This window comes from Elephas maximus, chromosome 7, assembly GCF_024166365.1.
Source record: "Elephas maximus indicus isolate mEleMax1 chromosome 7, mEleMax1 primary haplotype, whole genome shotgun sequence".
Lineage (NCBI taxonomy): Eukaryota > Metazoa > Chordata > Mammalia > Proboscidea > Elephantidae > Elephas > Elephas maximus.
In genome coordinates this window covers 31,827,362-31,850,432 of record NC_064825.1, presented here as the reverse complement: position 1 = coordinate 31,850,432, position 23,071 = coordinate 31,827,362, and the positions used below count along the sequence as shown (strand labels likewise).

The 23,071-nt window shown below is 37.1% G+C and overlaps 1 protein-coding gene across 1 annotated transcript in view; it reads left to right on the top strand.

The window, feature by feature from the left end:
• LOC126078777 (Putative N-acetylated-alpha-linked acidic dipeptidase) overlaps positions 1–21,346 on the top strand; it is a 67,462-nt gene extending 46,116 nt beyond the window's left edge. Inside the window, exons 14-19 of the mRNA XM_049889564.1 lie at positions 493–584; positions 1,510–1,600; positions 4,851–5,115; positions 5,406–5,487; positions 20,453–20,545; positions 21,157–21,346. Of these exons, the coding sequence (XP_049745521.1) occupies positions 493–584; positions 1,510–1,600; positions 4,851–5,115; positions 5,406–5,487; positions 20,453–20,545; positions 21,157–21,346 (813 nt within the window). The remainder of the gene's footprint in view (positions 1–492; positions 585–1,509; positions 1,601–4,850; positions 5,116–5,405; positions 5,488–20,452; positions 20,546–21,156) is intronic.
• Positions 21,347–23,071: the final 1,725 nt, after the last annotated feature.

Sequence of the window (23,071 nt, the reverse complement as noted above, 5' to 3'; positions counted from 1 at the left end):
CTATATGAGATCAAATTAGTAACAACAACTTGAAAACTTAGGGGCAGTGAGTTTATGTTAATGAGGGAGGAACAATTTGGAAAAGGAGGGTGAGCATGGTTATATGACCTGGAGAATGTACTCAGTGTCACTGAGTTGTACATATAGAAATTGTTGAATTGATGTATGTATATTCTTAACAACAGCAACAGCAAAATAAAATAAATTAAAAAACAGTAAAGACAATGGCTTGGTAATAATTTAGTGTAGCTTTCTTTTCTATACATTCCATGCATTTTTTTATATAATATAGTTGTGCCCATACGTATCACGAGCATTTGTCCATGTTGTCAGAAAATCGTGACTGTAATGTTAAATGACTACTAGCATATGGATTGCATCTCTTAGTTTGCTGACCAACAGGCTACTATTCCCTCCCTGGTTAAAGGACATGTTAGGTTTCAATATAACTGGTTTGTAAGTATTCTGTGTTTTTACTTTTAATTTGTGTAGCTGAAAAGCCCTGATGAAGGCTTTGCAGGAAAATCTCTTTATGAGAGCTGGAAAGAAAAAAGTCCTTCACTCAACTTCAGTGGCAAGCCCAGGTAAATGAACAAACAAACAAACAACACACACACACAAAACCTTTCTGCTAAATTCAATATGGGATTGTGTTAAAAATAAAAGGATGTTTTCTATCTTGAGTAATAAAAATTTAACTCTTCAAAAGGCTCTAAAACCTGATAAAAGTAATGCTTAGGTTCACAAGTAAAACACTATTGCTTGCCTTGAAGCTAAAATCTGTATGGCATCAAAAAACTGTTCTCTTTTGAATAGGTAATATTTACATGTAGTACAGAACTCAAAGGCCATTGTGGATATAATGGTGAAAAGTAATTCCCCCTTACATTTGTGTCCCGCTAGTTCTATGGGGGCAGTTCCACTCTGTCCTATAGGGTCACTATGAGTCAGAATTGACTCGACTGCACTGGGTTTGGGTAGTCATCCTCCAATTATTCTTTATTCTGGACAGTTGAATATTTTGGTTATTCTAATAAAGATAGAAACATCATTTCACCATTGGTTGTATCTTCACTAGCAAGTGAAGAGGAATAAATGTGTCAGTAGTTTGAGATTAGAGATAGCAACAGTATGACTATTTTATGTTATTAAGGACAGGATTTATATCTGAATTATGTGAAGTGAAGCAATCTACTTCCCACTTTATCATGTACAACAAATATAGCTTACAAAATAAGTTGAATGAAGTAATCTGAAGGAAACTATTTTTCAACCTCATGAATCTTAAAAAAATGTGACATAAAATGATCACCATGACACAGAACAGTCTTAGGAAAATAGATACTTTGTGAGCAGAATTGCTGTTCCTCTCTACTTTTTTATTGCATGTGTAAGGCTACATAGCTGAAAAACAAAATTTGTGCATAGAGTTTAGTTTAACTGAATCTTTAATCTTTAGACTGATGAGGAAATTACTCTGAAATAATTCTAGTATTTAATCCCTTAAAGGATTGGCAAATTGGGATCTGGTAATGATTTTGAAGTTTTCTTCCAAAGACTTGGCATTGCTTCTGGTCGAATTCACTACACGAAAAACTGGGTAAGTCTATATCAATGTAAAGATAATTTATAAATACATTTTAGTTACCAAAAAAGTGGCTCACGCATAGACGAGTTTGAGAGCAGAAGGGAGAAGTCTGGTTGTTGAGATTGTTCTAGCACTACATGAGAGAGTTTTTGCATCTGGTACCCTGAGCCCTACATTCAAATACCAGTTGGGACCAATAAAATCTGCAAACTTGAGCCTCCGTGTACTTCCTTACACATGTTTTCTGTGTCATTTGGCAGCACTGCATCCACCTAGTCATTTAAATTAGAAATGTAGGAATTGTCTTTGACTTCTTTCCCTATTATCATTCAAATTTTATCAGTATCGAGATCTGCAAATATTTGGATTTTTATATTTTATTATATCTTCAATCATTAAACATGAAAAGGAGGGTCACTTTAAATGAACAAAGGTCATAAAACACAGTGAACATGACCAAGTCATGATTCCTTTCATTTTTTTTTTCCTGTTGTTGATGATGATTTTATTTTTTATATGGTCAAAGTAGCACAAGTACATAGTTTATAAAATACCAGATAGTTCTATTAGGGCATGTAATGAAAAACAGTGGTCACTTATCCCACTTCTATGCTCATTTTACCACTGATTCTATTCATCAGACGAAAACTCTTTCAATGTTTTTATTGGTTTCTTCTGATACCTGTCTCCATGTTAAAAATAATTTGCTCATGCTGGGGCTTCTTTGTTCTCGATTTTATGTATTAGCCATTTACTTGATAGGGTCACTATGAGTCGTAATCAGCTCAACACCAATGGGTTTGGTTTTGGTTAGGGAAGGTGGAGATTTAGTTCTCTTGTATCATCTCCTCCTTCAGACCCCCAAATACCTTCTCTCTTTACATTTTTTCGCTATACAGTTGTCATGTTCTTGTTGATTAGAATACCAAGCTGTTTGTATTCTCCAGCATATCAGGTGACCTGGCAGATTTTAATTCCCCGCTCTTGGGGCTGTTCTCCTGCTCCTCTGGCTTCTGTAATGGTGCTCTCCACCTACAGCATAGCTCTCGCCTATGGAGTTTTCCTTCACTATTAGTCTGAGAGTAACATCATTTCTCTACGTTTTAGATCTCTTGATTACTGGATTTCATGTCTTCTTTTTTCTTGCTTAGCTGTTGCCAACAAGTTGATTTCGACTCATAGCAACACTGTAGGGCAGAGTAGAACTGCCCCATTGGGTTTCCAAGGAGCAACCTTTTGGATAGCAGCCAAGCTCTTAAGCACAGTACCACCTGGGCCCTATATTTGTTGGAGCACATCCTTCAAAAGCTTCTTGTAAAAGATATATGAAAACTAAAGGCCTTGCATGTCTGAAGATGTCATTTATTCTGAACTCACAGTTCTTTGGTAGTTTGGCTGGGCACAGAGTTTTTGATTGGAAGTCCTGTGTTCTCAGAATTTTGAACTCACTGCTTCATTGTCTTCTAGGATTCAGGTTGCTCTTGAGAAATCTGATGCCATTTGATTCCTCCTTATTTTATTTTTTTAAGGAAGATTTTAGTATCTTCTCTTTATGACCAGTGCTGTGCTTTAATGTACACATATGCCTTGGTGTATGTCATTTTTCATTCACCAGGCTGAGCACAAAGTGGGCTTTTCAGTCTGGAAAACCATGTCTTTCAGTTCTAGGAAAGATTTTTCTTCAATTATTTCTTCGCTTTTTCCTCTTTTTTGAATGAATATTAGTTTGTGTAGTGCTTGGAGATTATCTTCTGATATTCCCTTTTTTTTGTTTTGTTTCAGTTTATGTCTTTTTATACTTTCTGGAATATTTTCCTCACATTTACCATTCATTTTTCTCTTGAAATCATTTTCATTGTTTCCTTTTGTTCCTTGCTTTACCTCTTTGGTGGCACAATGGTTAAGCTCTTAGCTGCTAAATGAAAGGTTGGCAGTTCAAACCCATGAGCCACTCCATGGGAGAAAGATGTGGCAGTCTGCTTCTGTAAAGATTATAGCCTTGGAAACCTTATGGGGTTTGGCTTTAAGTATGTAAACCCTACTCTATCCTATAGGGTCACTATGAGTTGGAATTGACTTGACTGCAATGGGTATTTACCTCTTTACTCTGAATTTTTGTTATTTTGGTTTTAGTTGGTTTATTTGGTCTACATCTTTCAAGTTAAATGCTTTCTTCAAATACTTGGTCATCATTTCAAATCTGTTCTTATGCAAGAGTGAGGCAATGAAAAGCTGATTAAAGCCCTGCATTCACGGATGGCACTTGTTGAAAGGTAAGCTTCACAGGACAGTGATTGGGATGGCCTGGCCTATCTGCTTCATTGGGAGGCAGCCATCACTGAGCACCTATAGGTCTGTTCTCTTGGGCCAGTTATTTTTCCCAGACAGGAAATCTTCAATCTCCTGCCAGTGGCATAGGAAGTTGGACAAGCTTAAATGACGGTAGTGATGAGAGAAGATACTATTATTGTTTTCTACATTTTACTTAGGAGAACACTAAGGTAAAGGAAGGTTAAGTGACCACACAAAGTTTGTGGCCCTAAGTCCTAAATCCTGGAACAGCTGATTTCAGAGTCCCAATCAGTTCAACCCATAACTATATAAAATATTCTCACATATCAATAAGAAAAAATAAGAACCTCAAAACAGTAAACAAAGGGACTAAATCAACAATTCACAGTTAAAAAGGTCCTTCCCTCTTACCTTTTGTATGTTCTCTTATTTTTTTCTTGACCTCTCTGAGTATTCCTTCTCTCTCTTTAATGAGGTTTTGAATCTACCACTGAACCCCTCACTGCTCTGGCTCTCTGGTTTTCAGTACCCTGCTTGTCAGAGAGCCATTTAACCATGATGTTTCAGTGATTAAGGAATTTGCTGTATTACCCTGTGATGTTGCCCAGTGCTTATTTACTCACTGTCTTCTTAAATTATTTTTGCTCAGGTGCAGTGTTATCTTGCGTCAGATTCTTAAAACATTTCCACAGCTCTTATGTACTTAAAGGCAAACAGTCTAGGTCTTTCCAAAAGAATTTTTTAAATAATATTATTTATATTATATACATATATATTTTAATTGGTACAAACCTAGATTGTATTTGAGTACTGTAATACTAGCCCTTTAGTACATGGATTATTGAGGTGCTATATCCTTTCCTTCTCATTGCTGACTAAAACATTCATACTAGTATTAATAATAAATAAGGTTTTATGCATTGTATTATAGACTATCTTATAAGAGATATATTTTGTTTTTGTTTTGCAGGCAACAAGCAAATTCAGTAGCTATCCACTGTATCACACTGTCTATGAAACATATGAATTGGTGGAGAAATTTTATGATCCAACATTTAAATACCACCTCACTGTGGCCCAGGTTCGAGGCGGGATAGTGTTTGAACTAGCCAACTCCATAGTGCTCCCGTTTGACTGTCGAAATTATGCTGTAGTTTTAAGAAATTATGCTGACGAGATCTACAACATTTCAATGAAACATTCACAAGAAATGAAAACATACAACGTATCATTTGGTATGTTGCTCAATCTCAAAATTCAGTATCCGTATGTTCTTATTGATCTCTAAAATCCAATAGCCTAGCTTAGATTCGTTTATTATTTTGATGCCATATGATCAAATGTTCTGTTTATGTCTACAAAGATGTTTTCCATTTCATTGATGTTCATATCTTGAGATATTCAAAGTATAAATACAAAAAGATAGAGGGTGGCTTTCTATATTGTTCCTTTTGTTTAAACTATACAACGATGCCCCTAGACAATATGTTCATCAAGCTTTTGATGGTCCTAACTTCTATTTCAGATTCACTTTTTAGTGCAGTGAAGAATTTTACAGAAATTGCTTCGGAGTTCAATAAGAGACTCCAAGACTTGGACACAAGCAAGTATGTTCTCTACAAATAAATTATGCATATCATAGATCTAATTGAAAGGAAATACTAATTAAGATCTTTATTGCTGAAATACCTTTAGAAAGTTCTTGCTGCTTTCTGTCTCTCCACCCTAACGCTGCTTTATCTTTTGAAGGTCTATCCCTGGCATTGTGAGTTTGGGCTATCCTGCTCAGAAATGTCAATGCCTCTTTTCTGACGACTCTGGATTAATTACAAAACCCCACCGTAACATTAAAGGTCCTCCACTATGTGACCTCAGCTTTTTCCAGTTTTATCTCTTATTCCTTTTTTTTTAACTTAAATATTTGATTGAATTTTTGGTGAAAGTTTACACAGCAAGTGTAAACTTGCTGTGTTCCCATTTGACAATTTCCACACAAATTGTTCGGTGACATTAGTTAAGTTTATCGCAGAGTGTCAACAGTCTCTTTAACTGTGTTTAGTTTGTTACCTTTCCCTGCCCCTTTATCTTCTCATCTTCAAGTTGGAGTAATTGTTGACCTTTTGGTCTCATACTGATGGTTTTAAAGCAAGGCAACGATCTTATGGGTAAAATCCTTTCTTCTGTGTGCCACTCTGATGTTTCGCTAAAAGGTGAACTCAGGGCAAGGCTAAGTTCTAGGTTTATGGACTGTCTCAGGACAATAGTCTCAGGGAGTCCTCTCTTTCTACTGTTCCAGTTTGTCTGGCCTTTTTTTTTTTTAATAAGAATTTGACTTCTGCTCCATATTTTTCTCCCATTCTATCTGGGACCATCTATTATGACCTCAGTCAGAGCATTCAGTGGTGGTAGCCTGGCAGCATCTAGTTCTTCTGGTCTCAGAGTTGACTAATTTCACTCAGCGTAATGCCTTCCAGGTTCCTCCATGTTATAAAATGGATCACAGATTCATCACTGTTCTTTATCGATGCGTCATATTCCATCGTGTGAATATACCATAATTTATCCATTCATCTGTTGTTGGACACCTTGGTTGCTTCCATCTTTTTGCTATTGTAAACAGTGCTGCAATAAACATGGGTGTTCGTGTAAAAACTCTTATTTCTTTAGGATATATTCCAAGGAGTGGGATTGCTGGATCTTATGGTACTTCTATTTCTAGTTTTTTAAGGAAGCGCCAAATTGATTTCCAAAGTGGTTGTACCATTTTACAATCCCACCAGCAGTGTATAAGTGTTCCAGTCTCTCCACAGCCTCTCCAACATTTATTATTTTGTGTTTTTTGGATTAATGCCAACCTTGTTGGAGTGAGATGAAATCTCATTGTAGTTTTGATCTGCATTTCTCTAATGGCTAATGATCATGAGCATTTCCTCATGTATCTGTTAGCTACCTGAATGTCTTCTTTAGTGAAGTGTCTGTTCATAGCTTTGCCCATTTTTTAATTCGGTTATTTGTCTTTTTGTACTTGAGTTTTTGCAGTATCATGTAGATTTTAGAGATCAGGTGCTGATTGGAGATGTCATAGCTAAAAACTTTTTCCCAGTCTGTACGTAGGCTTTTTTCTCTTTTGGTGAAGTCTTTAGATGAGCATAGGTGTTTGATTTTTAGGAGCTCCCAGTTACCTGGTTTCTCTTCGTCATTTTTGGTAATGTTTTGTATTCTGTTTATGCCTTGTATTAGGGCTCCTAAGGTTGTCCCTATTTTTTTCTTCCATGATCTTTATCATTTTAGTCTTTATGTTTAGGCCTTTGATCCATTTTGAGCTCATTTTTGTGCATGGTGTGAGGTATGGGTCTTGTTTCATTTTTTTTGCAGTTGGATATCTAGTTATGCCAGCACCATTTGTTAAAAAGACCGTCTTTTCCCCATTTAACTGTTTTGGGGCCTTTTTCAAATATCAACTGCTCATATGTGGATGAATTTATGTCTGGATTCTCAATTCTGTTCCACTGGTCTACGTATCTGTTGTACCAGTACCAGGCTGTTTTGACTACTGTGGTGGTATAATAGTTTCTAAAATCAGGAAAGGAAGGCCTCCCACTTTGTCCTTCTTTTTCAGTAATGCCTTACTTGTCCGAGGCCTCTTTCCCTTCCATATGAAGTCGGTGATTTGTTTCTCCAACTCATTAAAGAACGTTGTTGGGATTTGGATCTGAATTGCATTAAATGTATAGATCGCTTTTGGTAGAATAGACATTTTTACTATGTTAAGTCTTCCTATCCATATGCAAGGCATGTTTTTCCACTTATGTAGGTCTCTTTTGGTTTCTTGCAGACGTGTACTGTAGTTTTCTTTGTATAAGTCTTTTACATCTCTGGTAGGATTTATTCCTAAGTATTTTATCTTCTTGGTGGCTACTGTGAATGGCATTGATTTGGTGATCTCCTCTTGGATGTTCTTTTTGTTGGTGTAGAGGAATCCAACTGAGTTTTGTATGTTTATCTTGTATCCTGATACTCTGCTGAACTCTTCTATTAGTTTCAGTAGTTTTCTGGAGGATTTCTTAGGGTTTTCTGTGTATAAGATTGTGTCATCTGCCAATAGATATAATTTTACTTCTTCCTTGCTAATCTGGATGCCCTTTATTTCTTTATCTAGCCTAATTGCTCTGGCTAGGACCTCCAACAGGATGTTGAATAAGACTGGTGATAAAGGGCATCCTTGTCTGGTTCCCGATCTCAACAGGAATGTTTTCAGGCTCTCTCCATTTAGGGTGATGTTGGCTGTTGGCTTTGCATAAATGCCCTTTATTATGTTGAGGAATTTTCCTTCTATTCCTGTTTTGCTGAGAGTTTTTATCATGAATGAGTGTTGAACTTTGTCAAATGCCTTTTCTGCATCAATTGATAAAATCATGTGGTTCTTGTCTTTTGTTTTATTTGTGTGGTGGATTACATTAATTGTTTTTCTAATGTTGAACCATCCCTGCATACCTGGTGTGAATCCCACCTGGTCATAGTGAATTATTTTTTTGATATGTTGTTGAATTCCATTGGCTAGGATCTTGTTCAGGATTTTTGCATCTGTGTTCATAAGGGATATAAGTCTATAGTTTTCTTTTTTTGTGGCATCTTTACCTGGTTTTGGTATCAGGGATATGGTGGCTTCCTAGAATGAGTTTGATAGTATTCCATCCTTTTCTATGCTCTGAAGTACCTTTAGTACTAGTAAGGTTAACCTCTTCTCTGAAAGTTTGGTAGAACTGTGCAATGAAGCCATCGGGGCCAGGGTTTTTTGTTGTTGTTGTTGGGAGTTTCTTGATTACCTTTTCAATCTCTTCTTTTGCTATGGGTCTATTTAGTTGTTCTACCTCTGTTTGTGTTAGTTTAGGAAGGTAGTGTGTTTCTAGGAATTCATCCATTTCTTCTAGGTTTTCAAATTTGATAGAGTACAATTTTTCATAGTAATCTGATATGATTCTTTTAATTTCGGTTGGGCCTGTTGTAATACCGCCCCTCTCATTTCTTTTTCAGGTTATTTGCTTCCTCTCCTGTTTTCCTTTTGTCAGTTTGGCCAGTGGTTTATCAATTTTGTTGATTTTTTCAAAAAACCAGCTTTGGTCCTGTTAATTCTTTCAATTGTTTTTCTGTTTTCTATTTCATTTAGTTCAGCTCTAATTTTTACTATTTTTTTTCCTCTGGTGCCTGTGGGTTTCTTTTGTTGCTCTCTTTCTATTTGTTCAACTTGTAGGGATAATTCTTTGATTTGGGCCCTTTCTTCTTTTTGGATGTGTGCATTTATTGATATAAATTGGCCTCTGAGCACTGCTTTTGCTGTGTCCCAAAGGTTCTGATAGGACGTGTTTTCATTCTCATTGGATTCTCTGAATTTCTTTATTCCATCCTTAATGTCTTCAATAATCCAATCTTTTTTGAGCAGGGTATTGTTCGGTTTCCATGTGTTTGATTTCTTTTCCGATTTCTTTTCCCTGCTTTTCCTGTTACTGATTTCCACTTTTATGGCCTTATAGTCAGAGAAGATGCTTTGTAATATTTCAGTGTTTTGGATTCTGCTAAGCCTTGCTTTATGACCTAATATGTGGTCTATTCTAGAGAATGTTGCATGTGCACTAGAAAAGAAAGTATGCTTGGTTGCTGTTGGGTGGGGTGTTCTGTATATGTCTATGAGGTCAGGTTGGTGGATTGTGGCATTTAGATCTTCCGTGTCTTTATTGAGCTTTTTTCTGGATGTTCTGTCCTTCACCGAAAGTGGTGTTGAAGTCTCCTACTACTATTGTGGAGCTGTCTATCTTCCTTTTCAACGCTGAAAGAGTTTGTTTTATGTATCTTGGAGCCCTGTCATTGGGTGCATAAATATTTCATATGGTTATATCTTCTTGGTGTATTGCCCCTTTAATCATTATATAGTGTCCTTCCTTATCCTTTCTGATGGATTTAACTTTAAAATCCATTTTGTCAGAAATTAACATTGCCACTCCTGATCTTTTTTGATTGTTGTTGGCTTGATATATTTTTTCCATCCTTTGAATTTTAGTTTGTTTGTGTCTCTAAGTCTAAGGTGCATCTCTTGTAGGCAGCATATAGACAGATCGTGTTTTTTAATCCATTCTGCCATTCTCTGTCTCTTTATTGGTGCATTTATTCCATTTATATTCAGCGTTATTATGGATAGGTATGAATGTAGTGCTATCATTTTGATGTCTTTTTTTGTGTCTTTTTCCCACTTAATTTTATGTGCTGAGTAGATATACTTTATATGTTGTCCTTTCCTCATATTTGTTGTTGATTTTGTTTCTGCTGAGTCTCTATTTTTTTTTTTTTTGCATTTTATTTTGATGAGTAGGGTAGTTTGTCTCCTTTGTGGTTACCTTATTATTTACCCCTATTTTCTAAATTTAAACCTAACTTTTATTTCTTTGTATCGCTATATCTTCCTCTCCATATGGAAGGACTATGATTACATTTCTTAGTCTCTCTTTATTATTTTAATGTTATCTTCTTTTACATAATAACGTCTCTGTTACCCTGTTTCGGGTTTTTTTTTTTTTTTTTTTTTTTAAATAATCTTGCTTTGTTTTTTTGGATTTCCCTGTCTGGGTTGACTTCTGGTTGCTCTGCCCAGTGTTCTAGTCTTGGGTTGATACCTGATATTATTGATTTTCTAACCAAAGAACTCCCTTTAGTATTTCTTGGAGTTTTGGTTTGGTTTTTATGAATTCCCTCAACTCGTGTTTATCTGGAAATGTCTTCATTTCACCTTCATATTTAAGAGACAGTTTTGATGGATATACGATCCTTGGCAGGCAATTTTTTTCCTTCAGTTTTTTAAATATGTCATCCGATTCCCTTTTTGCCTGCATGGTTTCTGCCGAGTAGTCCGAGCTTATTCTTATTGGCTCTCCTTTGTAGGTAACTTCTTTTATCCTTCGCTGCTCTTATAATTGTCTCTTTATCTTTGGTTTTTGCAAGCTTGATTATAATAAGTCTTGGTGATGTTCTTTTAAGATCTACCTTATGTGGAGTTTGATGAGCATCCTGGATAGATATCTTCTCATCTTTCACAATATCAGGGAAGTTTTCTGCCAACAAATCTTCAACAATTTTCTCTGTATTTTCTGTTATCCCTCCCTGTTCTGGTACTCCAATCACTCGTAGGTTATTTCTCTTGATAGAGTCCCACATGATTCTTAAGGTTTCTTCATTTTTTTTAGTTCTTTTATCTGATTTTTCTTCAAATATATTTGTGCCAAGTGATCTGGCATCGAGTTCAGAAATTCTGGCTTCTACTTGCTCAATTCTGCTTCTCTGACTTTCTATTGAGTTGTCTACTTCTGTAATTTTATTGTTAATCTTCTGAATTTCTGATTGCTATCTGTCTGTGGATTTTTCCAGCTTGTTAAACTTTTCATTATGGTCCTGAATAATCTTTCTAATTTCTTCAATTGCTTTATCTGTGTGTTCCTTGTCCTGTTCTGTGTATTGCCATATTTCCTTCCTGATGTCTTGAAGGGTTCTGTATATTAAACTTTTGTATTCTGCATCAGGTAGTTCCAGGAATGCACTTTCATCTAGAAGATCCCTGGATTCTTTGTTTTGAGAGCTTGTTAAGGTGATCATGGTCTGTTTCTTTATGTGACTTGATATTGACTGTTGTCTCCGAGCCATCTAGAAGTTGTCGTATTAGTTTATGCTTGCTTACTGTGTCGTAGCTTCTTGCTTTGTTTTGTTTTGGTATACCCCTATGGGTTTCTTGAGCGAGCTACCTTGATTATTTTTGCCTTTGGAGCTCTGACGTCCTCTACCCAAATGGCTAGAGTTGTTATGAGGTATCAGTCTAGGAGTTCATTCAGTTTTCTTGTATGAATTCAGCTCAGGTTTCCAGGTAGCTGATCGTCAAGTGTGTGGTACAGGCTCTGTCCTACAGTCTTAGAGGGGCAGGGGTGATTGGCATATATACTGGTATCTGATTGCAGCAGGGGGTCATGCTCTGAACAAGGAAGGGTGCTGAGAGCTGACCCCCGAGTGTCTCTGAGGAAAGCACATCCCTGTTCTCTAAAGCTTGCAGGTGGGTGGGTTCTGCATACGGACCATGAGCACCCAAAGTTTTTGGTTGTAAGGACTGGGAGGTACCAGTTATCCTTGGATCCCTGTTGCAGGTGGCTGGGTGACCTGAATGGAGCTACCAGTTCTTAGGTCCCTGATGTGGGTAGGTAAGGACCCTGTTTAATACACAAAGCAATGTCAAACATCAAACAGCCACCTCTCCACTGCACAGCTGAAATGGCTGGAGTCTGCGAACAAGGGCCTATTCTCCCGAAATAGGCCCACACAAGTCCATGCAGAAGGGAAATGTGCTCAAAGTCCATGGACGGTTTATGCCTGGACAGGAGCCACTTCTGTCCTGAGCTCCCCTGGTTAGTGGAGCTAGCAAAATATCTTTTCCCCCAACTGCAAATCTTTTCCTTCCCCAAGGCCAGGAGGATGGCTCTAGATGCTCAGCAGGGCCTATCTCAGGCCCACGGAATTCAGCACTGAAGCCAGGTTGGGGGTGAGGGTCACGGCAAAATACACGCAAGTACTTAAGCTTTTGCTGAGAGCACTGTTCTTCTCAGGTTCCAGAGGTGTGAGTAGGCTGTGTGGCTGGCTGCTTCTCCCTGAGGAAACTGCAGCCAAACACTAGTACCAGCCCACCACCATCACCGCTCCGGGAATGGTACCTGAGGGCTCCCCACGATTCAGGTCTGGTAACTCCTCTCTGCTTCTGAATGGTCTCTTCCTCCCCCTGCCCCTCAGTTCATTTTCTAAGCTTGCCTTTCAAGCTCAGGGCCACCGGCTCGTCACAAATATACTCACTTCACTTGTTTTTTTGGGTCTTTGTTGTAAAGAAGTCTCACCAGAAAAAAAAAAAAAAACAAGCATCTGTCTATTCCACCACCTTGGCTCTGCCTCCCTGGTCTCAGAGTTGATGAGGTTGTGGCTCATGTAGACTTGTTTTTTCTCTGTGCTTTTGGCTATTTTCTTACTGTTTTGCTCCTGGCAAGTAGAGACCCGTGGTTGTGTCTTAGATGGCCACTCACAAGCTTTAAGACCCTTTTAGACACTACTCACTTCACTAGGATGCAGATCACGATTTTTGTGAACTATGTTATGCCAGTTGACTGAGTTGTCCCATGACAGTGTGGTCCTGACCCTTCAAATCCAGAAAACCAACGTTGGAAGGTGTTTGGTTATGTCTGAGGAGTATCAGTATTTGTGTCTTCAGTAAGCGTATGTGCCTACACCCACATATTTGTTTTTGCACGTCCCTATAGGTACTTCTATCCGTTTTCACCTGTGTACACATCTGTACCTACCTGTATACCAGTTCCCCTGCACCCGTCCATATTTGCTCAAACACTTGTTTTTACTTTCGTTGTGCTATGTTCACTACAGCTGCATTTGATGCTACTTTTCCCATCACCAAAAATAAGTCTCTACTATAAAGCCTACTTTTCCCACACCCCTCCCTTGTAACCAGCAATGAACATTGGTGTCTCTATTTTTATCCATTCTTCTTATAAAAGAGGGATCATACAATATTCGTACTTATATGCTTGGCTTGCTTCACTTAGCATTATGTCCTCCAGGTCCATCCATGTTATAGTATGTTTCATGGGTTCATCGTTGTTCTTTATGGTTGCATAGTATTCCACTGTATGTATGTACCACAATTTGCGCATTCATTCATCCACCATTGTTGGAAACTTCAGTTGTTTCCATTTATTTGCTAATGTGAATAAAGGAGCAATGAAGATAAGTGTGCATATGTCTGTTTACAGCATATTTTTAGATCTCTAGGGTATATATTGGAGCCCTGGTGGCACAGTGGTTAAAGTGCTTAGCTGCCAACCAGTGGGTCAGCAGTTTGAATCCACCAGCTGCTCCTGTGAAACTGTATAAGGCCAAGAGGGTCCCTGTCTTGGTTATCTAGTCCTGCTATAACAGAAATACCAAAAATTGAATGGCTTTAACAAAAAGTTTATTCTCTCACAGTCTAGTAGTCTAAAAGTCCAAATTCAGGACATCAGCTCTGAATAAGAGTGATGATAACAGATATCCTTGTTATCAAAGGGAAGACTCTCAACTTTTCTTCATAAAGTATAATGTTGGCTGTTGGTTTTGCATACATGCTCTTAATTATGTTGAAAAATCCCTTTCTATTCCTATTTTGCTGAGAGTTTTTATCAGGAAAGTGTGTTGAATTTTATCAAATGCTTTTTCTGCATCAATCGGTATGATCATATGGTTTTTTTCCTTTGTTTTATTTATGTGGTGGATTACATAGATTGATTTTCTGATATTAAAACGCCTTTGTAATCCTGGTATGAATTCCACTTGATCATGGTGTGTGGTTTTCTGTTGTTGTTTTTTTATATGGTGGTGAAGTCTTTTGGCTAGAATTTTGTTGACAATTTTTGCATCTATGTTCATAAGAAATATTGACCTGTAATTTTCTTTTTTTATGATGTCTTTGTCTGGTTTAGATACCAGGGTTATGCTGGCCTCATAGAAAGAGCTCAGTCCTGTTCCATCTTCTTCTATGTATTTTGAAGAGAATGGATAGGATTGGTGTCAACTCTTCTCTTAAAGTTTTGTAGAATTCTCCAGAGTAGCCATCTCAACCTGGGAATTTTTGTTGTTGTTGGCAGTTTTTTGATGACATCTATTTCTTTTTTTGTAATGGTCTGTTTAAATTTTCTACCTCTGCTTGGGTAGGTAGTGTGTTTCTAGGAATTTTTATATTTCATCTAGGTTTTCAAATTTGTTGAAGTACAATTTTTCACAGTAATCTGTTATGATCTTTATCTTTGTAGGATCATAATTTGGTTATCTGCCTCTTCCTTTTGTTTTTTTTTTCTTTTGGCAATCTAGCCAGTGGTTTGTCCATTTTATCGATCCTTTCAAAGAGCCAATTTTTGGTTTTGTTGATTCTTTCTATTGTTTTTCTATTTGCTACTTCATTTATTTCTGCCCTGATCTTTAGTATTCCCCCCCCCCCCTTTTTTTTTTTCCTGATAGCTTTTGGCTTCTTTTGCTCTTCCTTTTCTATTTGTTCAGGTTGTTGATTTAAGCCAATGATTTTGAATCTTCTTTTTAATGTAGGCATTTATTACTATATATTTCCCTCTGAGTATAGCTTTTCCTATGTTCTAAAGATTTTAATATGTTGCATTTTCATTTGATTGTAAGAATTTTAAAATTTCACTTTTAATTTATTCTATGGCTCAGTTGTTTTTTAGTGGTATTATTATTTAGTTTTCATGTTTTGCTTTTTTTTTTTTCTCTTAATTTCCCTCTTGTTGATTTCTAGCTTCATACTATTATGGTCAGAGAAGATGCTTTGTTTGATTTCAGCCTGTTAAAATTTGTTGAGACTTGTTTTGTGTCCTATAATATCATTTTTTCTGGAAAATGATCCATGTGTGCTGGAGAAGAATGTATATTGTTCTGATGCTGTATGAAGTGTTCTATATATTTCTGTTAGGTCCAATTGGCTTATAGTTTTATTTAAGTTCTCAGTGTCTTTGATGATCTTTTTTCTTAGATGTTCTGTCTGTAATTGAAAGTGGTATGTTGAAGTCACCTACTATTATTGTGGAGTTGCCTGTTTTTCCTTTCATATTAGTCAGTATTTGTTTCATGTATTTTGTTGCATTGCTGTTAGGTGTATATATATTTATAATTGTTATGTCTTCTTGCTGGATTGACCTTTTTATCATTATGTAATATCCTTTTTTATCTCTTATAATAGATTTTGATTTAAAGTCTATTTTATCTGATACCAGTATGTCCACCCTGCTCTTTTTTTTTTTTTTTTTTTTGCTGGTTGCATGGTATATTTTTCCTTGTGCCTTTATTTTCAGTCTGTTTATGTCCTTAGTCTAAGGTTTGCTTCTTGTAGACACCAAAAGGATGGATCTGTTTTTTCGTTTGTTTTTTTAGTCCAGCCTGTCACTCTCTGCATTTTACCTGGGGCATTTAGACCCTTCAAATTTAAGGTTATTACTGAAAACGAAGTGTCTACCCCATCATTTTTTTGTTTGTTTTTTGAGTGTTTTATATCTTCTTTGTTTTATTCTGATTTTTGTTTGTATTTGGCTACTTTCTTGTGATAAGCCTTTTTGCTAATTTCCTTCTCAATGTTTCTTCTTGGTGATTTCTTAGTGGTTACCACATGTGTTACATTACACAACTTACAATTGCAATAATGTTTAATGTATAAGCAACTGTTAACATACAACCCTAACATAATAAATCTATTCCTGATATGCTCCTCCCTTCTGCATTTCTGTTGATGTGTCTCCATTAACATCCATATATAGCCTATATTTGATGAGTTGGGGAGCCCGGATGGTACAGTGGTTAAAAGCACAGGCTACTAACCAAAAGGTCAGCAGTTTGAATCCACCATCTGCTTCTTGAAAACCCTACAGGGCAGTTCTACTCTGTCCTGTAGGGTTGCTATGAGTCAGAATCAACTCAATGGCAATGGGTTTGGTTTGGGTTTTTATTTGATGAGTTTAATTTGTACTCATTTTTTACAAACTTGGTGTTGTATTGTTTGGAGGCTTTAGTTATTGAGTTTATTCCCTGAAAGTATCATGAACTTGGTCATTATAATTGCCTGTGTTTTTTAAGACTTTTTGACATCTCTCATTTTTTTTTTTATTTTTCCCATGTGTAGATATGAGTATTTATTTAATGCTCTTATCTTTCCATTTGGAGTACTCCCTGATCTGGTGATGGCAAATTTCTCAGCACCTCCATTTGCTTGGAAATGTCTTGATTTCCCTCTTGTTTTTGAATGACAACTTTATTGGGCAAAGAATTCTTGCTGTCAATTGTTTTCTTTCAGTATTTTATATATATTGCTAAATTGTCTTCTAGCATCTAGAATTTTGGGGGAGAAATCTGAACTGATTCTTATGAAAGCCTCTTGGTATGTTATATTGCATTTTTCTCTTGCTCCTTTCAGAATTCTCTTCTCTCTTTGGTTTTCAAGAATTTTATTAGGATATGGAATGAAGCTGATCTTTTCGTGTCTCTTTCAACTGGGGTTCATGTAGCTTCCTGTATTTGTAGCCTTGGTTCACTGTTCAGGCCTGGGAAATTCTCTCTGATTATCTCTTGGAAAATCATTTCTATGCCTTTATTGTTGTCATGGTGGTCTGGGATTCCAATAATTCTAATGTTAGATTTCTTAACTGAATTCCATTATTTCCTTTTCGGTCTGTTCTCTTTTCTTTGTTCTTTTCTCTTGAGACTTGATAAACTCAGTTATTTTGTCTTCTAGTTCATTTATTCTGTCGTCTGACTGTTCAACTGTATTGTTGAGTGTTTCTCTGGCTTTCACTAATTCAGCCGTTTTATTCATCAGTTGCAGGAGTTCTCTTTTTATTTTGATATTGAGTCTCTCGTTTTGTTCCTCCATTTGTTTCCCAATCTCTGATATTTTGTTTTCTGTGTTTTTTTTTTTTTTTTTTGCTTTCTTTAAGCGTATTTAGCATCATAGTCTGAAAATTATCAATTCTTTGAATTATTCTAGCCTCCGTAGGAGAAATTTCCTCTTTTTAATACTTTGCTTTTGACTGGTCCTTCTTCTTTTGTGATTTTTTTGTGTTTTACTAATTTTTTTGAGCTTGGGCCATTTGTCATCTTTTTTTTTACTTTAAATATTGTATTCTTGTTTTCATGGGAAAGTTTTCTGGTTGGATGTCTGGGTGGCACAGGGGCCAAGAGCCCAGCTGCCAACCGAAAATCTGGGGCCTGCAATCACCAGCCTCTCCATGGGACAAACATGTGGCAACTCATCTCTGCAAAGACTCACAGCCCTGGGAACCCCACAGTGCAGCTCCACTGAATCTCATGGTTTCTATGAGTCAGAATTGACCCAGCAGCTGCAGGCCTGGTATCTTCTCCTGGGAAAAACTAGAAAGCTCTCCTATACTTAGGTTTTTTTCTCAGTGCTTATTTAGGAGTTTTGGATGCTTGATCTCTGGAATTCAGTACACATGCACTGAAGTGGGTGCACATAAGTGGTGAGGCTCAACTTTCCTGTGGTGAAGGTGAGGGGCTCTCTTTGTTTCTCTCACAGGTACAGCCTCAATCAGTGTCCCGCTGTGGGCTGTCTCTCTCTGTGATGTGACATCTTGTCAGTCCAAAGTATTCCTCTCTCCCTGCTGCCCCACTGTTTCTCCCGGTCCTAGTGTCCATCTGTCTCAGACCTCAGCAAGATTCAAAAGCACTCTGTCCCAATGACACAATGTCTCTTCACCCCCACCCAGTTATACTACCTATGAATTCCCACAACCAATTTGTGCCACCTTAAAAAAAAGTTTGGCTACAGCCTCCTCAGATTAGTTCTTTTTCTGTGTTCCCTGTTTGGGGTATTACCCAGCCCTGTCCTAAAATGGCTGCAATAAGCGAGCACTCCCGATGTTAGCAGGCAGGTTCTCCCACCTGCTGTGCCATTTCCACTCCTCTTCTCCCTTGCTTCTGGATTCCCCCTGACTCTCCAATAACTCAGATGCTGCTCAGTGTTCTAAGATCTCAGTCTGTGCTTGTTTTGATTCTTTGTTCAGTGGATTAGTTGCTGGGGGAGTAAATGGGAGCCTCCACTCACTTCATCATCTTGCTCTTCCCTCCTCATTCTTCAACCAAGCTCTCCTTTTCTCAGAGCATGCATTGTTTTCTACCACTTGCTGATCTCATTACCTCCAGAGGGAGAGACGTGTGTGTGTGTGTGTGTGTACAGGTGTGTATGTGTGCATATCCGTTTGATTTTTTTGTTCCTAGCCATGCTTTGTGAATTCAGTTAAGAATCCTATAGCATCTTATTGAAATCATTTTTCATTCAGTTGTCTCTTTTGTTAGTTTATGTGAACTGCTCACAGGTAAAGTCTTATGCTTAGTTTACTTTTATGCTATCACAAAACCTGAGTTTATGATGCTAAATAAATGGATGGTGAAAATGCTCAAATTCAGATCATGGAGACTAGTTTTGCCTATTTTCCTTTCAGCACATAGTGCAGCTGAAATTGTAGTTAAACCCAAACAAACCAAATCCATTGCCGTCGAGTCTGTTCCAACTTATAGCAACATTATAGGACAGAGTAGAACTGCCCCATAGGGTTTCCAACCTGTAATCTTTACAGAAGCAAACTGCCACATCTTTCTTCTGCAGAGAGACTGGTGGGTTTGAACTGCTGACCTTTTGGTTAGCGGCTGAGCACTTAATCACTCTGCCACCAGGGCTTCTGAAAGAGTAGTACTGATCTCCTATTCTGACTCTGCAACTTTTGAGTTTTTATCCTGGATGAGTTATTTAACTACTGAGCCTTACTTATCTCATCCTTACCTTGTAGGATTGCTCTGAAGATTAAAATAATATATTGTATAAACACTTGGAACTGGAACTAGAACATAGGAAGCAATCAGTAAATGGTAGCTGTTACTAATAAAACTAAATTATAACAAGACTGTTGTTTAATTAAATTAATAAATAATTTATTCTTTATTATAATGATTATTTCTCATTAGTTAATTAAATTATGACAAAATTAATATAATGAATTCAGTACTTTATTGCTGAACTATTTAAGGCTTGTGGGTAAATTTTCAATTATATTGAAAATTTATAATACAATATCACAACCACCATCCCTTTTGTAATACAGGCTCTGTGAGAGCACAGAGTGTCTGATATATAGCAGGCACTCAAATATTGTTGAAAGGATGAAGTACACACCATCTCTTGTCTTCGTGATACACCTATCTTTAATAATAATAGTGAAAGCATGAGTAGCTATCTTTTGGTAAACGTTTATAATTTGCCAAATATCCTACTAAGCATTAATATATTATCTAATTTCAATACAGATACGACTTCTATTACTAGAGTGTTAGAATACTTAAGGTGAAAAAAGTCTTGCCTATATTTAAAATGGTACCCTGGTGGCACAGTGTTCAAGCATTTGGCTGCTAACCAAAAGGTCGGCAGTTTGAATCCACCAGCTGCTCCTTGGAAACCATATGGGACAGTTCTACTCAGTCCTATAGGGTTGCCATGAGTTAGAATCGACTCAATGGCAATGGGTTCTTTTTTTTGCGGGGGGGGGGGAGGCTTTATATTTAAAATATCAAGGTTTATCAATTGATTATTATTTCAATGTAAATAAAGATTACAATCACTTTTTACTTTCCTTGGGCATATATAACTGTTTCTGTGGTTTTATAAGCCTTAACAGAATAGTTATAGGATTCCAAAATACAGTGACTGTATGTATTTTTGTTCTTAATTTGTATATTACAGAAATTTAAAATATATTAGCTATGTCTCCTTCCGTAAAGATCACACCCTTGGAAACACTATGGGGCCATTCTACTGTGTCTTATAGGGTCTCCATGAGTTAGAATCAACTCAACAGCAACAGGTTTGGTTTTTTAGTTTTTAATTTTCTTGTAGTGCACACATTTTCTTGAAGTTATAACTGTATTCACTTACTTTTTTAGCCCAATGCTACTGAGAATTATGAATGATCAGCTAATGTTTCTGGAAAGAGCATTTATTGATCCTTTAGGGCTACCAGACAGGCCTTTCTACAGGTAAGAAAACAAATTTATGACATTATAATTTTTTTTGGTCATTTTTTAGCACTGTGAAGAGAATATCACAGTTGATTCCTTGAAAGCAAATAGAAAATTACAAAATATATGTAGTAAATGATATATTATCCCTTCATAAAATATAATGATTCTTACATATTCCTATTTTTAGCATTTATGTTTTGTTTATTATAAAAGAATATATGCTTATTGTACGAAATATAGAAAATCAAGAAAGCCACAAGAGAAAACAATAATCTCCCCAGTCCCATCAGCCACATATACAATCCTGTTTATACTGTGGTATGTATAATTTTAGACCCTCTCCCCTTTTAAATATATGTATGTTTATATATAAACATGTGTAGACGTATGAAAAACACACGTATTATGCTCCATTTACTCACTTTCCTAATAGTCAATTAATACATATTTCATAGGCTTACCTTTGGAGATGGTTGAACTTGGAAGCTTAATTGACAAGTGGCTCATTAAAATAATACAGTTAAGGAATATGCAATCCAGGAATTGCAGAGTGCTCTTGTTTTGTTTTTTTTTCTTTCATATATCATTTGGACAACTGACAGACAGCAAACTCTTTCTGTCAACAGGCATGTCATCTACGCTCCAAGCAGCCACAACAAATATGCAGGGGAGTCATTTCCAGGAATTTATGATGCTCTGTTTGATATTGGAAGCAAAGTGGAGCCTTCTAAAGCCTGGGAAGAAGTCAAGAGACAGATTTCTATTGTAGCCTTCACAGTGCAGGCTGCAGCAGGGACTCTGAGAGAAGTAGCCTGAGAGGGTTCATTCAAGAGCCCATATTGAGTTGGTGAATTACTCTGAAAGAATCATCATGGCCATGTTGATAGACTAAAAAAAATAGTCGGTTATATATGTGTGTATATTACATTAATATATGTATTTCTCTTAGCATTCATTTTTCTTCTCCCTATGGATTGAAAGACATAGACAGTTTTATTCTTTAATTATAGAAGGTTATTGTAAAGTTGAAGTAGGTGTTAAAACTAAGAACAGCCTAATATAGTAAAATTCTCCTCTGGCACATCAGGGAATCAAGTTTTAACTCAGTCTTTCCAAATGCATTCATGTAGTTTCACACATAGCAAATATCTGTATGTGATAGAGCACAAAGGGGAAAATGCACAAAGCTGCTCCAACTCAGAGACCCCCAGGTCCTGCCTCGCCACCCATGGCTAAGAGGGTCAGTGTCTTAGCACACTAGTTGAGAAGCTCTGGTCTAATCACATTTAGGGATAATTGCTTTTTTAAATAAGAAATATATCATTTATATAAAAGGTTACATATACATATCTTAGGCTGGGTTCTCTAGAGAAGCAAAGCCAGTGAAGCGTATATAAATATGTATATATAGAGAGAGAGATTTATATCAAGAAATTGGCTCACATGTTTGTAGAGGCTAGAAAGCCCCAAGACTGAGGGTCAGGCTGGAGGCTTCTCCTAACACAAGTAGCTGCAGGGGCTGGCAAACCTATGATCAGCATGTCACACCTCTGACTCACAGACTTTGGAGGCCAAGTTGACATATAACTTTAATGACCACAGTCCACTCCTTGTCAACTTGGCACCTGTATACATCTCTAAAAAATGACAATTATTATAAAGTCATACTTGCCACTAACACGATACAACTAACACATGTACAATAAAAAATGCATTAGACCTATTTACATCTTAAATTTTTTAAGTGAAGAAAACAAAAATATTTCACGCACACATACAAGGAAGAAATACTCATAATTATAGGCCTCATTTCTGCAATGGATCACATGGTTGTAGCTGTTATTTAGAACTACTTTCTTCTACCACCCATTCTGTATTCCCTTTACCCTCAGCAAGCACCTCAGCTGGTCATGGTTCTTTGCTTGGTGAGGTGACCCAAACCTTTATTCCTGAAGGGTCTGGGCCATTAATAGTCATGTTGGAACTGAGTTGCTATAGTTTTCCAGTGACTTTAATCACAGGGCATGGTAGTACTACGAGATGCCCTAAGGGTTCTCCTGTATTCCTGACATGCAGTTCTTTACTTCCATTATGTAACATCAGTCTGATTTCCTCTTGGTTATTAGGATCAGTCACACCAGCCAATACAGTAACTACCTTCTTTGCTTGTTTCAGGGACGTGAGAAGCCCAAAGTGGCCAGGCGGCATTCTTAACTTCCAGTTCAGTGGGATCAGTGTTGTGTCTTATAGTAGGAGCATTCCTCCCTTTGGAACTAAGACCTCTAGACCCTCAGAGCGTAAGGTCATGGGGACAGGAAGCAAAAATTTTGTGAGATCACTAGGGGTGATAGTGAGTGGTGTGCCACTCCCATTTCCACCCCTTGATTCCTGACCATGAATCCTGGCTATGGTAGAAACAGCAGTATATATTGGATGCTGGTTTAGAGCATATACAGCCTTCTGGAGAAATCGCCCCAACGCTGGAAGGTATTGTCACTTAGCTGATGCCATAATTTTGTTTTTAGAAGGCCGTTCCATTAT